Raw genomic sequence first — 23,424 nt, forward strand, 5'->3', positions numbered from 1 at the left:
GACATTAAAATCAAAAATAAGGGTGAAAGGGCGATTGACATGCAGCATCAATTGTGAATAAGCATGTTAAAACTTGCCCAGAGAATATTGCTCACGACTCACAAGTTTACAACATACTTTTTTCTGTATTAGCACAAAAGTCGAATAATATATGGTAGGATTGAGGAGGAGGAGGTCTATAATATTAGTCTTATCGATTGTTCATTATTCTATTAGCAACTAAGAGAGAGAGGGGGGGAGGGAGGGAGGGAGAGAGAATCGGATCACCAAATTGTCTCCATGTGTCTACGCTATCTGAAAACCGCCATATGTGAGAAGTAATGGGGTCAAGACGTCTCAGGGCAGCATGCTAGATCAGGCCGGATCACATCATGCTGGAAAAAAAATATAGTTTTCTAAAATATTGCAAGGCATCCCGAAGATATTGGCGTTACAAGTTGCTACGAGCTTAAATGCTTAAAAAAATCAACCGAAAATACCAACATACTTCTCCATTTTGAGCTAGTCCACCTAACGAGGACTTCTTCATTAATACCCACAATCGTTCCAGATAGCCAATAGGAGATAAAAGTTAGTAAATGTTGTACTCCCTCTGTTCCTAAATATAAGTCTTTTTTGAAAGTTCAATAAGGACTACATACAGATATATATAGACATATTTTAAAGTGTAGATTCATTCATTTTGCTCCGTATGTAGTTCACATTGGAGTCTCTAGGAAGACTTATATTTAGGAACGGAGGGAGTACAAATACTAATTTCAGTTGAGTTGAAAGACTTAAATTAAAAACCAACAAATATATGCAGGGTTATTTCATACTGTTATTTTAATGGGCACCAATAACGTCCTTTTCAGCATCATAATATATAATCCAAAATCATATTAACAATTTTGGGGTAACTTTATACTACTTATGAGTATATATAATATGATTAATTAACAAATCTTGGATTGTAATAGATCTGAAAAAACATTTATATGTTTCAAAGAGTCAGATGGTGTGAGTATCGTCTGAAAGCTTTCTGGATAAATAAGGATATATGGAGTTGTTAAGTTCAAGAAAACAGAATGGCTCTCCTTACACAAAGTCTAAGTTCACCACCGTTAGATTTATAAATCGGGAAAAGATGCTATGAATAAGAGAAACAAAAAATAAAGATAGAAAGGTGTTAAGTTCACCACACTCTTTATTTGCTTACTGGGTTGAGTAGGTAACAATATGTTTTAGAAGATGATGACTTCCTAATACTTTAGCACATAACTGTACTCTACTGAACCGTGGGGGACGAATCGGAGGTACAGTAGAAGAATGAACAAATAGATTTTATTTATATTATCCACACCCTACATGTACAACACTGAGAAGCTCCTCGTGAAACAAGCTTACAACAGTGAGCATTGAACAATCATACTCTCTTCTTGCTAGCCGGTGCTGAGAACACTTGTGCAGCAATTAGTATATCAATGTCCTCGTAGATAGGTTGATGAAGATTGCCAGCAATGAAAATATCATCCAGTTCATAGGCCTGAAAATTTCACCACTGGCACTCATGGGAATTAGTTAGTACTAAAAAGAATGGTATAGCTCTCGCAAGAAATTACATACAACTCCATTGCTGGTTCTTCAATGTCAAAATTTCAGCATATATGTGAACATTAAAAAGACTTCACATACCTAAATAAATTATGAAAAACACTCATGCTGCAGTGCAGCTCCCGTGTCCTCGTCAGTTTTGACGCCCTACCACGTACTTGCAGCTTGGGGCGCGACCCCTACATCCTTGGTGGCGGCCACAGCGCCCACATCCACCTACATCCACGCTTTGGCAGGAACCATATAACAAAAAAAATATTGTGGACCAAATGTTCATGGAATTTTGCAGTATGATATAGACTACAAATGGATATGATAGGCAAGAATCCTCAAATTTCCATTATACCATAATGTCTAGCTTAGGGATTTTGTTCCGTATCTTCTTATTTGGCACTACACCAACATTTAGCATGACGTCAACGACCACATAACGCCTTCATCACTGGTCAGCGATCTGATCATGTCTCTTACTACCTGAAAGCACAAATATTAAATTCTATTGTTAAAGATATATTCTTAACATGTCAATAAGAGGGAAAAGCAATATGGCAATTCAATGTCTCATCGACCCTGCAGTTGGCAACATCCCAAGTGATGATCAATTTTAAACATAATATTTAACTACAAGAATGACTACAATACAATTCATCATTTCTTTGTTCTGGGCATTTTTGCCCCTGAATACATGATAATACAAGGACAAACTTAAAGTATGCTGATACGATGTAGTGCCATCAAGCATGGATAATTATGCAAGGACAAACTCATGTTCTAGGAATTTTTTACCCTAAACGATGCATGAAACGACCAATAATAAACAGATTAGAAAAATTGTGCATCTCTCTTTGTCCATAATAAGTTCTGTTGCTTCTTCCAAGTCAGTTTATTATTTAACCATATCGTTCGGCCACCACTTTGTCCATGTAGGGCGAGCGCTAGCATCAGTAGCATTTATCTAAACTCTGATTACCAGCACGTACAATGATTAACACGAATGTTGGTGCAAATAGAACTCACTTGTGGTGAGAAACTGAATAAGTGTTGTCGAAGGGTTGAGGGAGCTCGAAGGGGTTGGTATCACTGAACAAGTTGTTCGTCGGTACAGCCCCAAGAAAACTTTAGAAAGGATGTTTCTGTCCACCCACATAAATAAAGAGATAAATCTGTGATCGTGCAGCAAGCCTGATAAGCCACATAAATAAAGAGATAAATCTGTAATCGTGCATAAAGTAATTAACAAACCCGGTGTTGTTCTCTTCTGTCCACGGTCCGCCCGCTCCCCACCCCCGTTCTACCTCACGCCCCGTCCATCCGCTCCCAGCTTACTCCCTAGCTCCATGTTGCTCATGCTCGCCCATGTGTGCGCTGTCAGCCAGCTGGTGGCCCCAACTCGTACGGCTCCGTCCGCTTGGTGCCAGATGATTAGCACATGGATGCATCCGCCGGCCGTACCACCTGCACATCAATGAACAGTGGATTACTACGTCGACAGGGATAGAAAAATATAAAACTCACACAAACGGAATTTACAGATATCAGCAAACACTAATCTGAATACCTTCTAAATCTCACGTAGTGCAGGGGGTGCTCTGAAAGTCTAAATATCATTGTGTTACAGAAACAATGTTCCTTTCTCAGTCTACTGGGTGCCCTTAGACAGGGCCACCTCATTGTCAACCACTCCCGCATCCCTCACCCTGTCAAACCGGGTCGCAGCTTACTCGGAATTCACGAATGCCCGTGTGGCGTCATCGAAAGAGCTAAGCAAATTCTCGCCAACCGCATCGCCTTCCAGCAGATGGTCATTACGAAGGATCGATGCCGCTGCCCCTATTCCACTTTTAATATGATGCATCCAGATTCTTTTTATAATAATTTCTCACATGTTTCAATTGAATAATTTGATTATCCGAACCAATTAATGAACCAGAGATGGTTTTTTATTGCTACCTTTAAGTCATACTGTATGTTTCAGTGGTGCTGTTTTTTCTTTAGGCAGCTTGCAGAATGAATGATGAAGTTTTTTGGGCCTGCATCGCAAATGGGTTTGGCCAGATGCTCGACTGGTTTTACGACCAACTATAGAAGTGTATTCATCATTTCCATTGGCATGACCGTAATTTGTGAATCAGAAAAGATAGAAAAGCAAACTTTAATGTTAAATATAAAACGAAAGAAAAAAGAATCCAAGTAATTAGATTTGTAAAAAGAAATACATTCGAGATGTTTCATCGATACAATAAGCACATCAGTAGGACATTATAATCATGGTATAAACTTGCTTCCTTTTTTATGATATAGATACACGCATACTGGAAAATTTGCAACAACAATAGATAACAAGATTATTTTTAGCTCACCTTCTGATTCCATTGTCGCTTTATCATCAGTTCATCAAAAGTGAAATTAGCCTACGAAGATAACCATGTATACTGAACACACAAGAAAAACACAAGTTTAATCCATTGGCTTTAGAGATCCTTGACAGATGCCATCAGGTTGAGAAATTTGATGTTATGAATAAGGCATGAAGAGAATTGTCTGTTGGTCAACATTTGCAGAAGTAAGCTGGATCAAGGATGAGTTTTCGCCATCGGTAAACAGGGACCTGTTCAAGTACAAGCTGTAGGAATAAACTTTAGCATTAATTACTGAATAGCATACAAAATTGTCTAATGTACTGCAAACTATAGAGCAAAATCACATCCCTGGTGTTGAAACACCAGTGGCACAAGGCACTTTGTCCAATTTGTGCTTCCAAGGGTAGTCTCCGAACTCTGACACGGTGGCACCATCACCAACTTACACTTGCTTGTCAGCGCAGCTGTGATGGCCCTTGCTGGGGCTCATACCTCCGAGTCGTGCTCCTCTTTCCAAAATTTGTCCAAGGTGCCTGAAAAAAAATACTTAATTAACCTCCAATGAAAATAATAATACAGCATGTCAGCATGGATAGCTATATGACTGTATTAAAAATTACTCTAATGTGAGACAATGGTTTGAGTTGCTAGATATTGTGGGTCATCTAGTTAAATTCAGGTCTTACTTCCTGCTTGCTGCACGAACTTCCTCGGTGGTAAGCATCGCAGTCGTCAGCATACAGGTTCACCACCTGAACTTACGCGCACAAGACATGACCTGATGCCCGATGTAGCCACATGCATAGCAGAACCACGGCAAGCACCCGTACTGAAGTTTAAGCCCCACCCTTGTTCTCTTTTCCTTGATCGTTGCTATCATCGCAACTGAAATTTCCAGCGCCCGCTATATACAGGAAAAGCAACCCGTACACGAACAAAGTTTCCTACCTACTCCCCATCACGTAGTTCAATTTGGAGGATTGTTCTCATGTCCTTGCATAGAGCACGTACCATTACATCTGTTCTCCAATTCATCGAGACATCAAGAATGTGTACCCATATCCACAGCCAAAGTGCACAAAGTACTTATTGCCTCCCAAAAACGTGAACGTCAGATCCTCTTTGTCCTTAGCCTCCAAGCATCTTCTAGCTCATCAAACAGAAAACATATTTGCAGCGAAAAGTGATTCAATATATGAGCAATTAGGACAAGATTAGTGCTTTGGGAATTGAGAGAGTTGTCCTCCCACTGGTAGAAAAAAGGCCTTTAGTCCCGGCTGTGCAACCGGGACTAAATATGCGCGACTAAAGACCCCCCCTTTAGTCGCGCCTCTTACGAACCGTGACTAAAGGCTTTAGTCCCGGTTCTCGTGGCTAACCGGGACTAAAGGCCTCCTCCGCAGGTTTTTTCTGCGAATTTTTTTAAATTTTTTTTATTTTCAAATTTCTGAATTATTTTAACCTTTAATCTCTAATCACTACCCCTCATCACTGCTCAATTTAACCTCTAATCTCTAATCACCCCTCATCATTCCAAATCATCTAACTTCCCGGACGGTCACCCATCCTCTCACTACTCCAGCCTGAGCACGCTTAACTTCCGGGTTCTATTCTCCCTCGTTTCCAAGTCTGCACTTGTTGTTTTCCTGACAATAGTAGGATGTCAATTCTATTAACCCTCAGGAATTTAGCTTGAGCATGAAGTGACACATTTCACTGTTTGAGTTTGAAACTATTGTTTTAAAAAACAATAATTATTTAGTAACACTAATATTTCTGGAATAATTAGTTTGACCATTGTTTGACCACTGTTTGACCATAGTTTGACCAGATTTGACCAAAATTTAAAAAAAACTGAAATAATTATTTAGTAACACTAATATTCTAGAATAATTAGTTTGACCATTGTTTGACCACAATTTGAAATTTTTTGAATTTTTTTGCCTCTCCAAATCTTAAAAGCACCGTATCTTTTTTTCTGTTAGGTTTTTGAGGATTTTGAAAATGTTTAACGGGGTTCCCCTGGTTAAATTCGGATGTAACTTTTCGAGTAGATGATTTTTCATATAAAAAACTTTTTCATCCGAGTTCGTATGCAAAAGTTATGCCCATTTGAAGAAATTCCAGAGAGATTTTGCAAATAAAGTCGAAATTCATATTTGTTAATTTTCCCAACAACTAGACCACATATCACATGGGAAACTTATTTTATTTTATTTTTTTTGAAATTTCCATCATTTTCTTTTGTTTTTTCTAAAACTGAAAAGGCGATCCAAGGGGGGGGGGGGGTAGAGTTTGAAAATGAGGCCTCAAATAAAGGTCCCGGTTGGTCTGGCCAACCGCGACTAAAGGCCTTCGGGCCAGCCTGAGGACCTTTAGTCCCGGTTGGCCAGGCCAACCGGGACTAAAGCCCCTCCCGTCCGCCAGCGCGCGCTGGGCCCAGATAATTGGTCGCGGGTCTCCTCCCGAACCGCGACTAAAGATCCCTTTGGTCGCGGTTCGATTATTTTGGGGACTAATGGGGGCGTATGGAAGCCTCTTTTTCTACTAGTGTCCGTACTCATCCTTATGATAACATGCTTTGGGAATTAGGCAAGCTCGTGATTCTGTGGAGATGTTCGATAACATGCTTCTAGAAAGCGTCATGTTACACCACGCCCATCCTAGACACCACAGTATGATGTGAGGTTGACTCGTGCACCACATTTGCCCCCTGGTCTGGCCGCCCTGCCAACCCAAGATTGTTCCAAGCCAATATTTCGCTCGGTGTTCTGAAGATCTGCAGAAGAGGTTGTAAAAATCATCAGGTGTGTAACCTACATACAGAAGAAAGATTGATACGTGCATGTAAAACTGAGAACCAGCAAATCTGATTCAAACACAAAAGGAAAAGGGCAAGCTTAATTATGCTATCCTGCTGAGCCACGGCCGGCACTACCCCTCGTTGTTTCAGGAGGAACAGGAGAGCACGAGCAGAGGATACGGATTCAGGGGATGAGAGGGGTGGGGTGGGGATCACGAGAGCTTATCCATGTCTTGGGGCGGCCATCCATGCCGAGCGGCAGCAGCGAGGTGCCATCGTGGTGGTGACGGGCGATGCATCCAAGGCGCCGGTGGCGCCGGCGTTCTCGTGATCCATGATGGCCGCGTCTGCCCGGATGGTCGTGTCCGTCGAGGTCGGACGGACAGGGCTGCACGGGCCTTTGTAGAGGGGGAGGGTAGAGGGTTGGCGGATGGGGAAGGGAAGTACCAGGGATGTGGTGCCGACTTGTTGGTCTCAGATCACCGCCGGTCGCCTGTATCCGAGTCGCCGCGACGTATCCGAGGCGCGGCGGTGAATCAGTTGTCAGATCGGAGCACGAGGAGCGGGAGGCAGCGGATCACCATTGAAGGCCAAGGAGTGGGACGGGTAGAGATGAAGGCCGGAGGGAGGGAAGAAAAAGGGGTGGGGGTGCGGCCGTGCGTGGAGGAAGATGTGTGGTAGCCATGGGTCATGGAGTTCGGTGGCGGCGGCGTCTTCCGGAGTTCGGCGGCAGGGACTGAAGCCGCCCTGCCCTGGAGAGGCGGCGACGGCATCTCCCGGAGTTCGGCGGCTGCGGGATTCAAACCGCCCTGCCTTGCAGAGGCGGCGGCGGCGGCAACGATAGATGGGATCGAGAGGACGGCGGCGGTGACGGAAGGGGATCGAGAGGAACGGCGTTCCTCATGCGGGGTGGTTTTCTTGGGTGCGTGCGTGGGGTGGGGTGAGGTGGGGTGGGGAGGTGACGAAAAAAACCAGCGAAAAAACCAGTCAAAAAAAACCGGACGAAAGTGGGGGACTATTCAACCAACTCGTCCATTAGGAGTAGAGATATTGTTTATTTTAAAATAGTTGACAGCTTATTTCCATTGAGAGCTTATTTTCATTTTTCAAAGAATGTGCGGAAGATGGTAGACAAAACCCACTACGATGACTGTGAAATAACTTATCAGGAGAAAAATCATCTGATCGTATTTTGTACTGATCTTGAGAATTACAATAACTACAATCAAACTCCTCAACATTATGGTCAATACGTGCCACTAGTGCACGTGTTGAACAACAGTAACTTCCATGGAGATACCCTGGTAAGATTTTTTACTATTATGACATCCTGGCATCTTTTGCATACTAGCTTCTCAAACTAGTACATCATTGCTAACTACGAAGTTATTACTATGTTTTTCAACAGATAATCCCGAATGATTGTGTGCCTCGTCTAGATTTCTAAACCGTTTTTTCGGCCTCACCCAAAAAAAGATGGAATCGAGAGAAAAAAAATGCGATAGATCAGCCCAGCCTCGACCCTTGTTAGCTCCTTCACTGAAATCCAATCGAATTGAAGAACAGTGCTGGAGAGTAAGAGTATTGTGGATGGAAGACCACAAGTAGACACATGACGGATGGATAGAATGCAGTATCCACCATGGCAGCGTACGTGGCAGCCACAAGAATGGTGCATCTTTGTGCCACACGACCATCATAGGAGATTTCAGTGAAAAATCCCAAAAAAGCATCTCTTTATTTATGTTCTATACTTTATTCGTGAATAGAAAACATGTTATTTTAATATTCTCAAATAAATAGCACATATGCAAAATAATAATCATGGAAAATGCATTTTTTAGGGGGGGCGGGGGACTTTTTCATACAAAATAATAAATGTTTAAAAATATAACTATAAATGAGACTGAACCTAGACACTAGCAATACATGTCTCTCAAAATGTAAGATAACTATTGTACAAGACCGAGCCACCTGCTCCCAGCGTCGCCCATTAGAGCACAACCGAGACGGGGAAAGAGCATAATATGAATAAAATGTTTAACCCTTTTTGTGTGCATGTTGTGTGTTGAAAGCCTTTTTCATACATAATTGCATGATGAGGTGGGATAGTTTCATGTTGAGATAGATATGTTAGTGGGGATCAACTACTTAATTATATAATATTTTTGTCAGGCATTCATATCCCCTCTACTCATCTCACACAAGGATCCTGCGCTCTCTCTCTCTCTCTCTCATAACTTGAAGCCATTAACCCCACCTTCCCTCCTGCTCTGACATGTCAGTGCTGCAAGACCCAGGGGCACCACAAGCCCTTCGAGTCATCCTACGAGGCCATAGGCCATGGGCCGATACGAGCCTATCTCGGCATGCTACAATTAGGTTCACTGGGTGGCTACCGAGGCATTGTTGTAGGGGTGCGGGGTGGCGCTACATAGGGCTATTGTTGTTGTTGTTAGCTACTCGCTGGCCCTGGGATGATGAGCTCAACTGGCAGCCAGGAGATGATATGAGAACTAGACACAGCAAAGGCGAGCCATGGCGGTATCCACGAGATGATGCGGTCGTCGATAGCAGGTGTTGCGGCCGTCGATGACACCTAGGGTTTGCTCTAGTTTGAGCCTATTATTTTTTATTTTTTGAATTTCCTGAGGAATAATGGCAAGTCTTGCAGAAATATCCATGGTTTTGACTCTAACTTTCTTCTCCCCCAAAATCTTCGTGTTGCGATTTCTTCCTGAAAATTGACTTGTGTGTGAGCTGATGTCATTTAGACTGGTTCTCGTGTGCTGAGTCGTAAGGTTCAAAACCTCTACTTCATCGACATTGCATGCACGGACGAGAGGCTTCTATTTATCACCCGCTTCGACACGTCGTCACTACAAGACCGTGGGGAGGGATGAAGGGAAGTTGGTGCATTGTATGCTCAAAGATGCCGTGAGTACACGGCCATGGGCTCCTACGAACCCATCTCGGCGCTTACCAACAGGGGAGGTGAGGCGGCATTGCATAGGGCTACTGTTGTTGCTAGTGAGCTACAATGGTATCCTGCAAGGTAGTTGCTCGCGAGCTATGATATGACCGTCTAACAACAACCTCGACAAGGGAGCTGCACCAGTTTTAGCCCAAGCTATAAAGAGAGAAATCAGCAAACAAGAAGAAATGAAAGAAAAATAAAAAAACTTGATTTTATAAAATAATAAAGTCGCTAAAGCTAGGCAAAACAAAACCAAGGATAAAAACAAGGGAAAATGTTCTTGAAATGAAAAACATTTTAAATTGTGTATTCAGGATCAGATGGTAAATCAGAGGGATGCCCGAGTGTCGTAACAGGCTAATTGGGGCAGGCACCCCTCTCGCAAAATCAAGCAAGCCTGTACCACTCATCATTTCCCTTTGATGCCTGAAGGATCATGATTTTACGACGACGCACCCCGTCTCGTCTTAAAGACCTCGCATCCATGCGCTGGCTCCCTCCAGCCGAGGTGGGACTAATATGTCGCTGAACCCTCCCTCCTATAGATAATTTTTTACGAGGCCGATGCTAAACCTGCCAGCTGCCACGGACAGGCAGGCTTATACAAGTGGGCTCGTCATCCTTGATTAGTTAAAATTACGGTTACCATTTGTATAACGGTGGGGATGTAGCTCAAATGGTAGAGCGCCCGCTTTGCATGCGGGAGGCACGGGGTTCGATCCCCCGCATCTCCACGTTTTGTCTCCTTTTTCCTCGGCGCAAATAAAGTCTCATTTTTCCTACTTATTGTTGTCATCGTCGATTTTCTCGTGCTCTTCCTATTTGAGAGCTGATGTTTCCAACACTTTTCCTTGGGGGTTCCCAATGGCAAGCATGATTCTATCTCTCCATCATGACATCCTGTATTCATACATAGGGTTTGTAGAACAGAAATCAAATCCACGTACATAAGAATGTAAGTTATATTTTGTTTACTGCCATCAACCTACTCATAGCTCAGAGGAACTAACATCCAAACAAGTCTTTTTTGAGGCGGGGATAAAATTGCATTACTCAATCAAAATGTCCTTACAATCATCAGCAACTATCTCCATCAGAACTCCGGACCAGCCCCTAGCCAGGTCATGGTCCTACCTTGATTTCTAGCGAAAACAGATAAACTATCACTAGCTTTAATTTGGGTTCTAGATACATAAGCAATACAAGTTTGTCTTAGAGACATCAGGTGTTTTATCTCCTGCACAATAGGTGCATAAACTGAGCGATCGACGTCCTCACATGAAATCATGGCCACTGCCTCTAGAGAATCCAGCTCCACCATTATCGGAAGATCACTGCGATGAATTGCCAAGGAGAGACCCTCCATACATGCACAAAGCTCCTTCCAAGGCATCTCGGCAGGAAAACAGAGCTCTGCAAGCTGAGAAATTGATGGCCCCAAGGTGATCCCGCAAAATCATTCCAGCTCCGGCTACCTCCGAGGAGATAAAGGATCCATCTGTATTAAGTTTATTCCATCCCAGAGCCGGAGGGCACCATCTTCTCTTGTCTGACTCATTAGTGGACCTCACAACTCGAACTGGTCTATCATAGACAATGCAAGATTTACCTTTGGCCGCGTCTGCTTGGGGATTAAGTTGGATGCCAATTAGGGAGTCAACATAACTCCGAAGAAATCTCACAGAGGCTTCCATATGTGGCACAGGTTTACAATGAACCACTTCATTCCGGACAAACCAGGTCCTCCAAAAAATCATCATTACCATCATCCGGCCAACCTCATTCAGGGGTTCTAATGCATGAAGCGGCCATTCTTTGCCATTATTTACCAGCGCATCTAACTCCGGATTCGCCCACACTTTGGCCATTGCAAGATACAGGTCGCGCCCAAACTGACAACGAGCAAAAGGTTGATAATTATCTTCTTCCTCCATCCCACAGATCGGGCAATAGCTCGTGATTTCAAGGCCAATTCTATGCTTTCTCTGTCAGGTCGGGAGTGAATTGGTAGCAAGCCTCCAAGCAAAATTACGTACCGAGGGCGGTGCCCAACTCTTCCAAATAAAGCTCCAGCATTTTCTTTGTCCTAACGGTGCCGAGCTCGAAGAAACATCAGACCACCTCGTCAAACGCCAAAGTATAAGCCGACTTAACTGTAAAAACACCATATTCCTCAGGGCCCCCAGCAACCATATCTTCCTCCAACCTGGGGGAGGCTCTAATCTTCATTATCTCGCGTATATCCTGGGGCGATATTGGCTTATACGAAAAGGGTCTCAGGATCCAATTGTCACGCCAAACTCGAATGCTTCTTCCATTACCAACTCTCCACACCAGTCCCTTCTTCAATAACTCCAAACTGTAACTGATAGCTTGCCATGACGAAGATGCATTGCCCGAGAAAACTGTGTCCTCCAACTTGCCCATTGGGTAATACCTTGCCTTTAGAACTTGAGCACACAAGCTGTCCGGTTTGGTTAGTAATCTCCATGCTTGGCGCGCTAGTAAAGCCTGATTAAACATCCAAAAATCCCGGAACCCCACTCCTCCCTTGTCCTTCGGCTGGAGCAAATTATCCCATCCCCGCCAGTGAACTTTTGTTTTGCCCTCCGTTGAACCCCAATAGAAGTTTCTTCCCATGCGTGTAAGATCATCGCACACTAAGAAAGGGACCTTGAAAACCCCCATTTATATAAGTTGGTAGTGCCTGAGCAACGGACTTGATCAAAACTTCTCATCCCGGTTGTGCCAAATGACCATCCCCCCACTACATTAAGCGTTTGGTGAGACTTGTTTGCAGATTCTGGAAGCGACCCTTTGACATACGCCCCTCCGGGGTTGGCAGCCCCAAGTACCTCTCCTCAAAATGAGGATTAGTAACCTGTAATGCATCCCGTACACCTTCCTGAACCACAGCTGGGCACGCCTCTCCGAAAAGTATTGAGCATTTATCAAAGTTCGGAATTTGACATGTAGCCTTACCATATGCATCCAATACTGCTTTCACCTTTTCTGCCTGATTTCTAGACGCCTCAAAGAACAATAGAGTATCATCAGCAAACAATAAGTGTGGTATATCCGGAGCACTTCTACAAACTTTAACTGGGGTAATATCTCCCGCTGCCACCTTCAGTAACATTGGTAGTCCATCTGCCATAAACAAAAATAAGAACGGAGATAGGGGTCACCTTGCCGCAGCCCATGCGATGGTAAACGAATCCAAGAGACTTCCATTAAATTTCACAGAGTATCTCACCGATGTGACACATGACATTATCCAGTCCACCCATCGTTGAGAGAAACCCAACTTTTGCATCACTTGCCTCAAGAAGACCCAATCTACCCTATCATACGCTTTGGACAAATCAAGCTTATAAGCGCAAAAACTCCTCGTCGGATCTTTCTCTTGTTTAATGTAATGAATGCACTCAAATGAGAATGCTCTACTTTGACTGCATTGACCCGACCAAAAAAGTTATCTTCTTCTCCAACCACCTCTACCTATTTTGTCATATCTTTTCATGCCATCATTAAAAAATCTATTTTTTTCTTATCTAATTAATGTCACCTTTAAGTCACTTTTTGCATACCATTTCATGTCGCCCTTAGAGTCTTTTTTTTTCTATCTATTTTGTCATATCTACCCATGTCATCATTAGGTCTTGTTATTCCTAGTTATTATTGTCATTGTTGTTTTTCTCATTCTCTTTCTCTTTGGGAGCAGATGTTCTCACTATTAGGTATTTTTCTATTTGTTTTGTCATATTAGTCAGGCCACTGTGAAGTTTCTCTTTTTCTTATATTTGTATGCCATCATTAAGTTTGTTTTGCCCATCTATTTGTTTTGGAAAAATCCGTCCCAGTTTATTTTTTGCGAGACAATTGCCGTGCTTACAAACTAGATTTGCCATCATCGCACCAATATAAATTTGCCACCGTCCTAGTTCATAAAAAAACTTCAGATTTTTCATGCTTAAAATTTTGACGGCAGATTTTTTGGTGTTTATGTTTTTTTTTACTTTGTGTAGAATGTTTGTCTGAAGTCAAACTTCATAAAGTTTGACAAAATGTATTAAATATTATCAATATTAGACAAATACTCCCTCCGTCCTAAAATACAAAACCATTTTTGACACTACATAGTGTAAAAATGGCCTTACATTTTGGGAGGAGGGATTATAATATAAAAATATATTTCATGATGGATCTAGATATTGATTTGTATTGTGAATGTCAATAATCTTTTTAGTAATAAACTTTTCAAGTGCTTTACTTAAGACAAAATTAATATGCGAAGTTTGCACCGTAGCTCCGAGTCAACTCGGAATCCAACTGGACTCCGATTGGCCCTGGTCGTGTCCGACTCGGCTATGTCTCCCCAGTCCCCACCGAGCCGTCTGTGAAATTAAGCCCGTGTCCGTGTTTGTTTGATAGCCATTACCTAGTAGGATTAGAAATAATACTCGTGTAGGTTAGCTTATTATGTCCTGCCTACTATATATATATATATATTGATCAAGTCGATTATAGTTAGCTTAGCTACGTTTCCGGCCGTCGGCGAGATCAGGCGCGTGAGCTTGATTCGTTGGTATACTAATACGCTGTGCAACTCGCGACATGTTGGACATCCATCGGCCAATGGCGTCCCAGCCCCGGAGCCCCGTCGCTCCGGGCGACAACGGCGCCAACAACGGCGACTTTCTCCCCGCGGACGAGCTGCAGGAGGTGTTCTTGCGGCTGCCGTCAAAGTCTCTCGGCCGCCTCCGCACAATCTGCCGGTCGTGGCGGTCCATGCTCTCCGACCCGCTCTTCGTCGCCGCACACGCGACCCGCTCCCGCGCGGACTCCATCTTCGTCGTCGTCGCCGTCCACCACCCTGGTCATCAACTAGTCGACATCAACCTCGTGGACGTGTCCACCGGCGCCGTGCTGAGGTGCATGGACGGGCTAGCCCTAGCTAGGCGTCGGTTCTGCATGGGCGGCGAGCTCCTCTGTTCCGTGGAGCCTAGACCTGGTGGCGGCGCAGGCGCAGTCCAGATGCTCGACCCGGCCACAGGCGCCATCACCGACGTGCTCCCACCCGCCGACGCCACAGACAGTGGCACCACGACCTACGTCCTCCAATCCGGCGACGCCACGGCGCCACAAAATCACACTGGCTGCACCGCCACGTTGTACTTGGTCGGCCACGTGCCCGCCACGGGAGAGCACAAGGTGCTCCACATCACCGACGTCCGCGGCAAGCAGGCATGCGAGGTCTTCACCATCGGCGCCGCCGGCCGCAACAACGGCCACCAATGCCAGCGCTGGAGGCCAGCGCAGAGCCCTCCGATGCGCGTCGACTCGATTCCCCGGCGCAGAGCGGTTGTCAACGGCGTCGCCTACTTCCTGCCCTCCCACCTGAACGGGCGCTGCCTGCTGGACTACGACAGCGTCGCCGCGTTCGACCTCGAGAAGGAGGAGTGGAGGCCCGCTCCCATCCGGGGCCCGCTGAGCAGCGAGCGTCCGGGCCACTGCGACCAACTCCTGTGTTTCAGCCTGGCCGAGCTGAATGGCCACCTCGTCATGGTCCATCATAACAACCTACGCAAAACTGTCGACATGTACTCCCTCTCCCCGACGGAGGGGGTAGAGTGGTCGATGGGGCCATCTCTGCGTCTCGACTCAGTTCTCGACCGTAACCGTAAAGGGGAAACTCTGGTGCAGCCATTGATGGAGCTCGACGACAGGAGGATCGCGCTCTTTGTACCAGGGACACAGCACAACGTCGTGCGGGTGTATGATCCAAGAAAGGAGACTAGGACGGACGTGATGGAGATGCCTCGGGGTCATATTATTGTTGGGTGCTACAAAGGTAGCCTCCTTCCGTTTCATGGGATGGGTGAAGCCCGGTGTGTTTGTGGATGAACTTGTACTCGAATTTAGTTCTACTCTAGTTTAGATAAAATTTTACTTTGGTATCTCAGTTTTCATGGTTTGTCTGTATTCGTGGCAATGAGATTCTCAAGTCCGCTCTCATGAATCAATAACCATCAGCATTACATTTCTTTTCTTTCATATTTTTCTTCCAATAAGTAGTTGCGCGCACACCACATCAATCCACTCCTTGAGCTTTCTTAACACATCCCTACAACCCACGGAAAAGAGAAACTAAATCTCTAACTCACAAAATTTACACGCAAACTACGGATCTTTCAAAAATTTAAACTTAATGCACTTGGGTCTTAACATGAAAAGGGGGTGGATCGCACACTTGGCTAGTGTGTAGTTTCTTACATATATATCATCTTAATGCATTCCTACGACCCAATGAAACTAAAATAAATATCGAAACACCACATATATGTTGATTAGTCCATTAAAATGCCGCGTCGTGGAAGAACCAACTGCCAATTGTCTAATGAGGGAAATGGTGGGCCTAGGAACGTGATGAATCCATTGCAAGATCGTGACAGAGAGATCCAGGCGGTTGGGCGTGGGCGTGACCCAAGGAATTGACATGTGAGGTGCATAGCCCAGACGGTTGTGGAGAGAGAAGAGAGAGCTCTACATTTCTTCGTTTTTATCGTCGTTCGTCCTTCAATTGGATTGACGTGGCTTCAACTTACAAGCATCTCTCTTTCTCTTCAGTCTACAACTTCCCAGCCCTAGTCGATTTCCATATCTGTCGCAGCCTCCTCAACCTCCGCACCTCCTGCACATGACGATGGCGCTACTTCCAGCACACTCGGGTATTCGTATGAGCTCTCGTGTATCTGGACCACGCCAACCCTTATATCCCATCTCCACCCCACCAGCCACCACCATCTCAATGTGTAATTTTAAAAATGTTGAGTGGTGTTAAAAATATACTTTCTTCAATCATGTAACTTTCAAAAAATAACAAAGACGAACAAACATAAATGAAAAAGCAAACAAAACACAAAAATAACAAGTAAAGAGAACAAAAATGAAAAATGAAAAGAAAGGAAAGAAAACCACAAAAGCCAAATGCAAAACGTGAAAACTGGACATAAGGGACATGGAAATCTAGTAGAGAAAATGGAGAAATAACACGAAAAACCCTAGAGAACTGCCTAAGCCACATATCGGTGCCCATGGGCGATTGCCTCACTATATACATTGTGTGTTTAGTGTTTCCACCACATTCAAACCCACATTAAATAATACTAACCTATAATTTCAAGAAAAAAAGTGTCAATCTATTATGAGTTATAAAAACGGAAGACCAAAAGGCAAAAGAGCAAACCATCTGGTCATGTATACCGATAATTTCCGTTTCACACACAAGTCCAGAATTGCAATCATGTGCACACGCTACTCCTCCGACGTGTCTTGGGCTAGCCCATTGCGGGGACGGCGGTTTCTTTTTCGTTTTAAGCGATTTTTATTGGTTTTTCTTCTTTGATCTTTTTCTAGGCAAAACCATATCCATTTTTTGTTTTGTTTTGTTTTATATGTGTCTCCTTTCTAGGTGTTTCACGCGTTCTTCTTTATTTATTGATTTATTTTCCTATAGATTTATCATTTTTTCGCGAGGTAAATGTAGATTTCATTAAGCCAAGGAGGCTTCTCAGGCTTCGAAAGGTTTACAATACAGTCTAAACCCGATCGCACGGGGTACTACGTCCATACGCGGCGAGCGTGTGACTAACTTTATTTTTGTGAACGACTAATATGAACATGTATCATGCGTGCATGGATACATTTTTTCAATCTACAAACTTGTTTCAAAATACTCCCTCCGCCCCAAAATAATTTTCTCAAGCTTAGTACAACTTTATACTAGAGCTAGTACAAAGTTGAGACACTTATTTTGAGATGGGGGGAAGTATATGAATAGTTTAAAAATATATTTGGTAAGCATTTTTAATACATAATGAACATTCACAAACATGTAATTATTTTTTTAATACACGATAAACCCTTTTACATACATGGTAAACCTTTAAAAAATATGTGATGCACATTTTCAGATATGGGATGAACATTTGTTAAATACGCAAAATACAGGACAGATATTTATACACACAAATCTAAATATTTATTTACATGCCTTAATATATTGTTCTCTATTTTAAACTTTTTTATTTTAATAATTTTATTAATTGAATAAAAAAGGTGAAAAATATAAACGAGTAAATTGGGCAGCGGCCCACTTACGCTGGGATGTGCGTTGCTCTTCGTATCCGGCGCCCTACGCGCGGAATAGGAGGTCCCGGTCGTCGTGGGACGTGGGAGACCCAAATCACCTCCTCGCCCCAAAATCTTGTCGACGGCGCCGCCGCCGCCGCCGCCGGCACCTCCTCCCGAGGTTTGTAGCGCTTCGCGACGGCAGCTTTTTAGCTACGACGCAGGTCCTCTTTGGCGCCCTTCGTGTCCAGTCTAGCTCGGCCGGCGATGGCAGCGGAGCAGCGGTCGGAGAAGAAGAATCCGCCGCCGGAGAAGAAGGCCCCGCTCCCGAAGGTGGTTACGCTCAGTAAGGCCCTCAAGTTGGTGAGCCCCGCATCCCCCGACCCCTCGGTTCCTCCTCCTCCTCCTCCAGTTACCCTCCTAGCTAATAAGATGTTTTCGATGCAATCCTCTGCTAGAATTTCCTTTGACTGTACATAGAACCTGCAGCGCTCTCTGTTATTTCTATTTAGGTGATTGCTGTGTCTCCAAAGCAACCGATGCTGCGCCGAGATCCATCGCCACGATGCCGTATATGTTTTTGTATTTGTTGAGTGCTTGATAGGATTGTGTATCAGTGTATTTGTTGAGTGCTTGATAGGATTGTGTATCAGTGCATTTGTTGAGTGCTTGATAGGATTGTGCCATACTCACCCATTTCATATGTCATTCTCAGGCCCAGACATGGGTGGACAAAATGAGTGCGCTGGAGCTGGATGAGCTGAATGATAAGGATTTTGAGGGTCGCCCGTCAGGGTATATAATTCATCTATCCTTCTTTCTTAGTATTCATGGGTAATTGGTTTATGAGGCTGACCAATTTGGTTGTAGGCTTGGCCTTGGTGCTAGAGTGGCGCCAAACGCGAAGCGGGCAGCTCCCACCGATCCAGTGGAGAGGAGGCTGCTCGGGAAGGTGAATGCGCAGAAGAGGAAGTCAGCGGAGGAGGAGAAAATAAACACTCAGGAGGTGGATGAGGCGAGCGATGATGATAGCGGTGAGCCTCAAGGTAGAACCAGTGCCTGTAGCAAGAAGAGGGAATTGCCTTCAGTTACTTCAATGCCATTAGGGAAGAAGACCAAGTGACAGTTTGTATGCACGGAACCATCTGAATATTCATACATGGCTTGATGTTCTAGTGAGATTTTGACAAACCCCTAGGCGACTCTATTTTACCAGCTTACACCCTACAGTGGGTATTTGTTAAATATAAGGGCATAGCTGGGCTGGATAGTTGGCAACTCAATTTGAGCAGTTCCAGTGTTGTCTGTCTGAAGTTGAATAGAGCCTGATTTTCCATTTGATTCCCTGAAATTTCTGCTCCATCCATTCCAACTTCATGTCAGACTTGCTATTACTTTATATATCCTAGAATTTTTATTTCTATTGACAAAATTTCTTTAGATGTTGCCTTATAGTATAGGTGAAAGAAATAAACCCTTGATTCTCAAGACCAAATGTTTAAAGGTGCATCCAGTATTCGTTGTTATGACTGTTGAAGGAACATAGTTTGTAAGGTGTTTCTTAAAATTGTTTTTCCGCTACCAATCTCATTTCCTAAATGGGGAACCCATGTGGAACTGAAGGATGAATGGTTCCTTCAAAGTGGACACCTCCTACAGGTTAGTAGTTTCCGAACCATCTTGATGCAGTATTGTGGCTGGGGTGCAGAGGATGCTAGAGAACCCCTACGAGTACATTAGCAGATGGCCCTCTTAAGGCTACCAGTGCAAGGTTTCTGAATGTTTTGAGTTTTGACATAATGTATGAGTGTTAGGCTTCAAATTAACGGATGAGTCCATGCTGCTGTGCCGCACAACGCCAACCCTGTAAGTATCAAAAGTTCCAAATACATACTTTTTGTAAGTATCCCATGATGTTATATTTTCTTGTCCATTTCGTAAGCTGCCCAACATCCTAGTTTCTCTGCACTGTTCCATTAATGCGTTTGATTTATTTATTTATTTTAGAAGGGGGGGGGGGGGTGTTATTCACACTCAAAAGAGCTGCAAGTTGAATGACTTCTCTAGATGGTAGTAGCCAGACAAACTAGATTCACTGAGTAGTGAGAAAACCATATGAATCTATTGCAAAAATCTTAGGTGTATGCTTACATAGAGAAAATAGGGGAACAGGGAGGGATATGTCTAGTATGGGAAATTGTGAGAACTTAGTCAGATCCTCATTTGAAGTGGTGCTTCTGTCCTTGGTAACAATCTTCCGTTCTGATCAACAAACCATGTCCTAGCACGAGAGGATGCTGATATGACTCGAAGTCGCTGCCATGGCCAGCAGGCGTATCTTATTCTTCTTCGAGCACTGTCTCTCCCTTTTCTTGCATGTGTATCTTCTTGCTCTATCTGCCTTGTCAACTCTTCTATTCTCTGTTGTAACCCAGCAGATCTACTGTCAGCAAGCTTAAGGCATGCATCTGCAGCAGCTTGCGCTGCCATTGCACTGGCGGCTAATTTCTCTTTTAGCTGTATCTTGCTGTTTGCAGCATCTAAATCTGCTTTTACTCTTCGCAGTTCTTCTCTGAGCAAGGTCACCTGAAAAGGTAGCTCGTTAGAACATGTACGGCTCCTCTCATGAATGACTAAATGAGATTATGATATTGTGCGCACTAGAGATGTTTTCCTATTGCATTAACTGCAAAGTGTAAACTCAAGGATTTCAAACTTGCAATTTTTGAATTAATAAAAGTTGGACATGCTTATATCTTTCAATTTTGTTCTAATTACTTTGAAGGAGCATCATATATTCATATCAATTCTCTAATGACGTTATCCTCAATTGTCATTTATCAGTCTGAGAAGCGCATTTCTTGACCTCAAGAGGTCCATTTTAATGAATCTTAGGTCAAACTTATTCCTCTTGGGTTACCTCCTGGTTTAGTTCTTTAATGGCCGCTTTTCCAGCTTCCACCTCCAATGCACATGCCTCTTTCCATCGTGCAGCTTCCTGTTCTACTTCCTTTACCCCGACATTGAGCTCTTCCACCTTATGTATGAGAAAGAGACTTCAGATCCTTCCCAATTACAGGGCTAGAAAATAAAAGAATCTACATAAATAAATAATAGATATTGTTATACACTTTGAAGTAGGAGAATTTCCCGTTCTCTTAGATCCTGTATGTGCGACTCGTGTTTGATTATCTTCTGAGCCTGTTGAGCAGCAAGGAGTTGCAAATGATCGCAGCCTGACCTGTTGTTGCAGTTTAATATTAGCAGTTAGCACATATTTCAGGAAGGCCCTTTGGTGGTTCATCAAAAAAAAAAAATGGTAGACATCTTTGGTCGACGACTTAATAGTTTACCTGGACTCGTCTAAGGCCTGTCTGAGGTCATTGATGTCATGATGCAGGTTTTTCAGTGTCTTACTAACCATTGAAGCCTGAAAGGAAACAGCTTGAAGTAGTTTATTAGCTGACAAGTTTTCCAGTACATGATGATTTCGTGGACAACTTCTGAACATAACAATATCAATAGTTTCTAGCTGCATTGCGTGCATGATCATAAAATAGGGATTAGATGACAATTACTTCACAAGTAACAAGTATGTACTGTATTTTGTAGTTGGTGCTTGGGGCTATTATCTAGACAACAGACTACCGAGGAGTGATGTAGAAATACTTACCAGACTGTCAACCTCCTGTTTACTTTCTCTTCCATTAGATGCTGCACTGGCACTGGAGCCACTCATGTCATCTCCTTCTGATTCTCCACTTATCACCTCCATGATGAAGCCAAAGCCAACCTTCTGCAACCCCTTCTCAGCAATCTGCAGGATCGAACTTCTTCTCTGATCGCCATCGCCCTTCAACACACGAAGGCTATTCTCCACCACCTCCTTCTCAGTTACAGCAACTTCCAACATGCTCCTAATATCCTGGTTCTCCTTCTTTAAGCTTGATATCATACTCTCCATCCTGCATCTCTCCTTCCTTTCCTTCTCCCTGCACTCCGAGAGCCTGATCTCCACCTCCTTGGCCAGATCATGGATGTTATGAGCCTCCAATCCCAGGAATTCCAGCCCATCCTTGGGATCAAGATTCGATCGGCAAGAGATGATTTCTGCTTTCTCTTCAGAAGCTCTGTCCAGGATATTCTCCAAGATCTCATCCGCCGAGTGGAGCGACACAACAATCTTCTGCACGGCAAACTTGGTTTGGTGATCCATGGCTGGTATCTGCAGACATTTGGTGCAAGGGAAGAGAAGGGATAGTTTGTCTGGTAGGGAAGCAGTACATAGCTGACAGTCAAGGGAAACCTTGAAGGGTAGCTGGCTGCTCCACTGGCCTGCGTTTCTTCCTTGGCACATGTTCAGGTTTGGTTCCCTTGTGCAGATGTGCTATGCTGTATGTTGCAAAGACCCAAACTCGTTGTTTTTTTTTGTTGCTTCTTTGCACTGCCTGAATTTGTGCAGATTTAACTCTTTTTTAGCAACAGAAATGCAGCTTCGGTGTGCAGGAAGCTGAGTCGAGGCGATCTTAATTAATCCTGCTCTGCTTCCAGTAAGAAATGTTCGCAACGGCATTTCCCTGTTGATGCCTTCAACAGAATCGTCAAACAGATTTCGGTAACGGTCATATTCTTCCAGAACCAATTATGCTCACCAACTTGCTCTCATGTGATGATTATGTAGCAAAACAAACCGCCAAAAGAGTTTTGGCGACACATTTTTTCCGTCGAATAATTAATTATGCTTTTGACTCGCCCTCATTGTCCCTTTGAGTGATTATGTGCGATGGTTATCTAGGAAAATAAATTGCCAAAGAGAATTTTGGTAAGATATAGTACTCCGTAGTACTAGTATAGTATTTTCCTAGCTGAATTAGTTATGCTCGCCAACTCCCTGTGGTTTCTTGTAATGATTAGGCCTAATGGCTATCTAACAAATTAAATTTCCGTGTCCCCTAAAGTTGGAAGCGACGTATAGAATGCTACTGCATATGGTGGCCGAGCTCCACGGAGCCCTCTATTTTGGCTCCTTTATTTTTTTCAGTGAAAATACTATTTCCACATCTAAAAAAGTTCTGAAAATAGTATACACAATCACATATTTGAAGAGCATGTATATGCATTCGTAGAAAAAAATTATATTTTCTGAAGCTTTTAAATATATTTTGATTTCCTTTTTTAAAGGGCTCCCTCGGGCCGTCTTTTATAACGCCGCTGTCGCTACTTGGAGTATACTACTACTAGCACTGCGTCCATTTCAAAGTGGATGATGCCCTTAAATACGTCCGGTCTTTTTCTTACCGGGAAAATACGTCCGGTCTAACTCTCATAATGGTGTTATTCTATTTGTCCCCCAAATTGTTTTTTTTCTTTCAAAAAAATTCTTTACAACATGTTTACGTTGGGAAATAAACGTCAAAGTTGCATCCTAGAGACTGCCCATATCTCCAATATCATGTACTTGAGAACGAACAAATACCAGTAATTTGTTGACGAAATTTGCTGCTGCGGTAGTATATATTTCTTTTGTTTGTTTTTACAGTTATATTCCTTTTGAATTT

At 43.5% G+C, this 23,424-nt stretch overlaps 2 protein-coding genes, 2 long non-coding RNA genes and 2 other non-coding genes across 7 annotated transcripts; 2 read left to right on the forward strand and 4 right to left on the reverse strand.

Annotated features, from left to right (window-relative positions):
- Nucleotides 1–1,171: 1,171 nt before the first annotated feature.
- Nucleotides 1,172–2,494, reverse strand: LOC120969260 (uncharacterized). Its single transcript, XR_005763281.3, has 3 exons — nucleotides 1,940–2,494; nucleotides 1,675–1,820; nucleotides 1,172–1,540 (listed from the first exon to the last, which is right to left on the reverse strand). It is a non-coding gene; the product is annotated as an uncharacterized lncRNA (long non-coding RNA).
- A 305-nt stretch (nucleotides 2,495–2,799) lies between these two features.
- Nucleotides 2,800–5,194, reverse strand: LOC141027708 (uncharacterized). 2 transcript variants are annotated; one of them, XR_012189443.1, is made up of 3 exons: nucleotides 4,640–4,834; nucleotides 3,954–4,486; nucleotides 2,800–3,048 (listed from the first exon to the last, which is right to left on the reverse strand). It is a non-coding gene; the product is annotated as an uncharacterized lncRNA (long non-coding RNA). The 2 variants fall into 2 exon arrangements; XR_012189442.1 differs by lacking the exon at nucleotides 4,640–4,834 and adding an exon at nucleotides 4,965–5,194 and having other exon boundaries at nucleotides 2,801–3,048.
- Nucleotides 5,195–10,045: 4,851 nt separating this feature from the next.
- On the reverse strand, nucleotides 10,046–10,151 carry LOC120970103 (small nucleolar RNA Z279/snoR105/snoR108). The gene has a single exon (XR_005764849.1). It is a non-coding gene; the product is annotated as a small nucleolar RNA Z279/snoR105/snoR108 (small nucleolar RNA).
- Nucleotides 10,152–10,394: 243 nt separating this feature from the next.
- TRNAA-UGC (transfer RNA alanine (anticodon UGC)) lies at nucleotides 10,395–10,467 on the forward strand. Its single transcript has one exon. It is a non-coding gene; the product is annotated as a tRNA-Ala (tRNA).
- Nucleotides 10,468–17,929: 7,462 nt separating this feature from the next.
- Nucleotides 17,930–19,207, forward strand: LOC109775811 (uncharacterized). Its single transcript, XM_020334511.3, has 3 exons — nucleotides 17,930–18,229; nucleotides 18,582–18,661; nucleotides 18,737–19,207. The coding sequence occupies exons 1-3, from the start codon at nucleotides 18,134–18,136 to the stop codon at nucleotides 18,987–18,989; spliced, it is 429 nt and encodes a 142-aa protein (XP_020190100.1). The 5' UTR covers nucleotides 17,930–18,133; the 3' UTR covers nucleotides 18,990–19,207.
- A 762-nt stretch (nucleotides 19,208–19,969) lies between these two features.
- On the reverse strand, nucleotides 19,970–22,234 carry LOC109766117 (uncharacterized protein At3g49055-like). The gene is made up of 5 exons (XM_020324887.4): nucleotides 21,540–22,234; nucleotides 21,220–21,296; nucleotides 20,996–21,107; nucleotides 20,787–20,903; nucleotides 19,970–20,452 (listed from the first exon to the last, which is right to left on the reverse strand). Exons 1-5 carry the CDS (start codon nucleotides 22,221–22,223, stop codon nucleotides 20,078–20,080), a joined length of 1,365 nt encoding a protein of 454 aa, XP_020180476.4. The 5' UTR covers nucleotides 22,224–22,234; the 3' UTR covers nucleotides 19,970–20,077.
- Nucleotides 22,235–23,424: the final 1,190 nt, after the last annotated feature.

Source organism: Aegilops tauschii, chromosome 7 (genome assembly GCF_002575655.3).
Source record: "Aegilops tauschii subsp. strangulata cultivar AL8/78 chromosome 7, Aet v6.0, whole genome shotgun sequence".
NCBI lineage: Eukaryota > Viridiplantae > Streptophyta > Magnoliopsida > Poales > Poaceae > Aegilops > Aegilops tauschii.

Excerpts from the sequence above, each read along its gene's own strand:
- LOC109775811 (XM_020334511.3), top strand. The coding sequence starts at position 18,134 with ATGGCAGCGGAGCAGCGGTCGGAGAAGAAGAATCCGCCGCCGGAGAAG. Across the intron at positions 18,230-18,581 it reads TCAGTAAGGCCCTCAAGTTG|GCCCAGACATGGGTGGACAA; the intron begins GTGAGCCCCGCA and ends TGTCATTCTCAG. Across the intron at positions 18,662-18,736 it reads TTTGAGGGTCGCCCGTCAGG|GCTTGGCCTTGGTGCTAGAG; the intron begins GTATATAATTCA and ends ATTTGGTTGTAG.
- LOC109766117 (XM_020324887.4), bottom strand. The coding sequence starts at position 22,223 with ATGTGCCAAGGAAGAAACGCAGGCCAGTGGAGCAGCCAGCTACCCTTC. Across the intron at positions 21,297-21,539 it reads AACAGGAGGTTGACAGTCTG|GCTTCAATGGTTAGTAAGAC; the intron begins GTAAGTATTTCT and ends GTTTCCTTTCAG. Across the intron at positions 20,453-20,786 it reads TTAAAGAACTAAACCAGGAG|GTGACCTTGCTCAGAGAAGA; the intron begins GTAACCCAAGAG and ends CTACCTTTTCAG.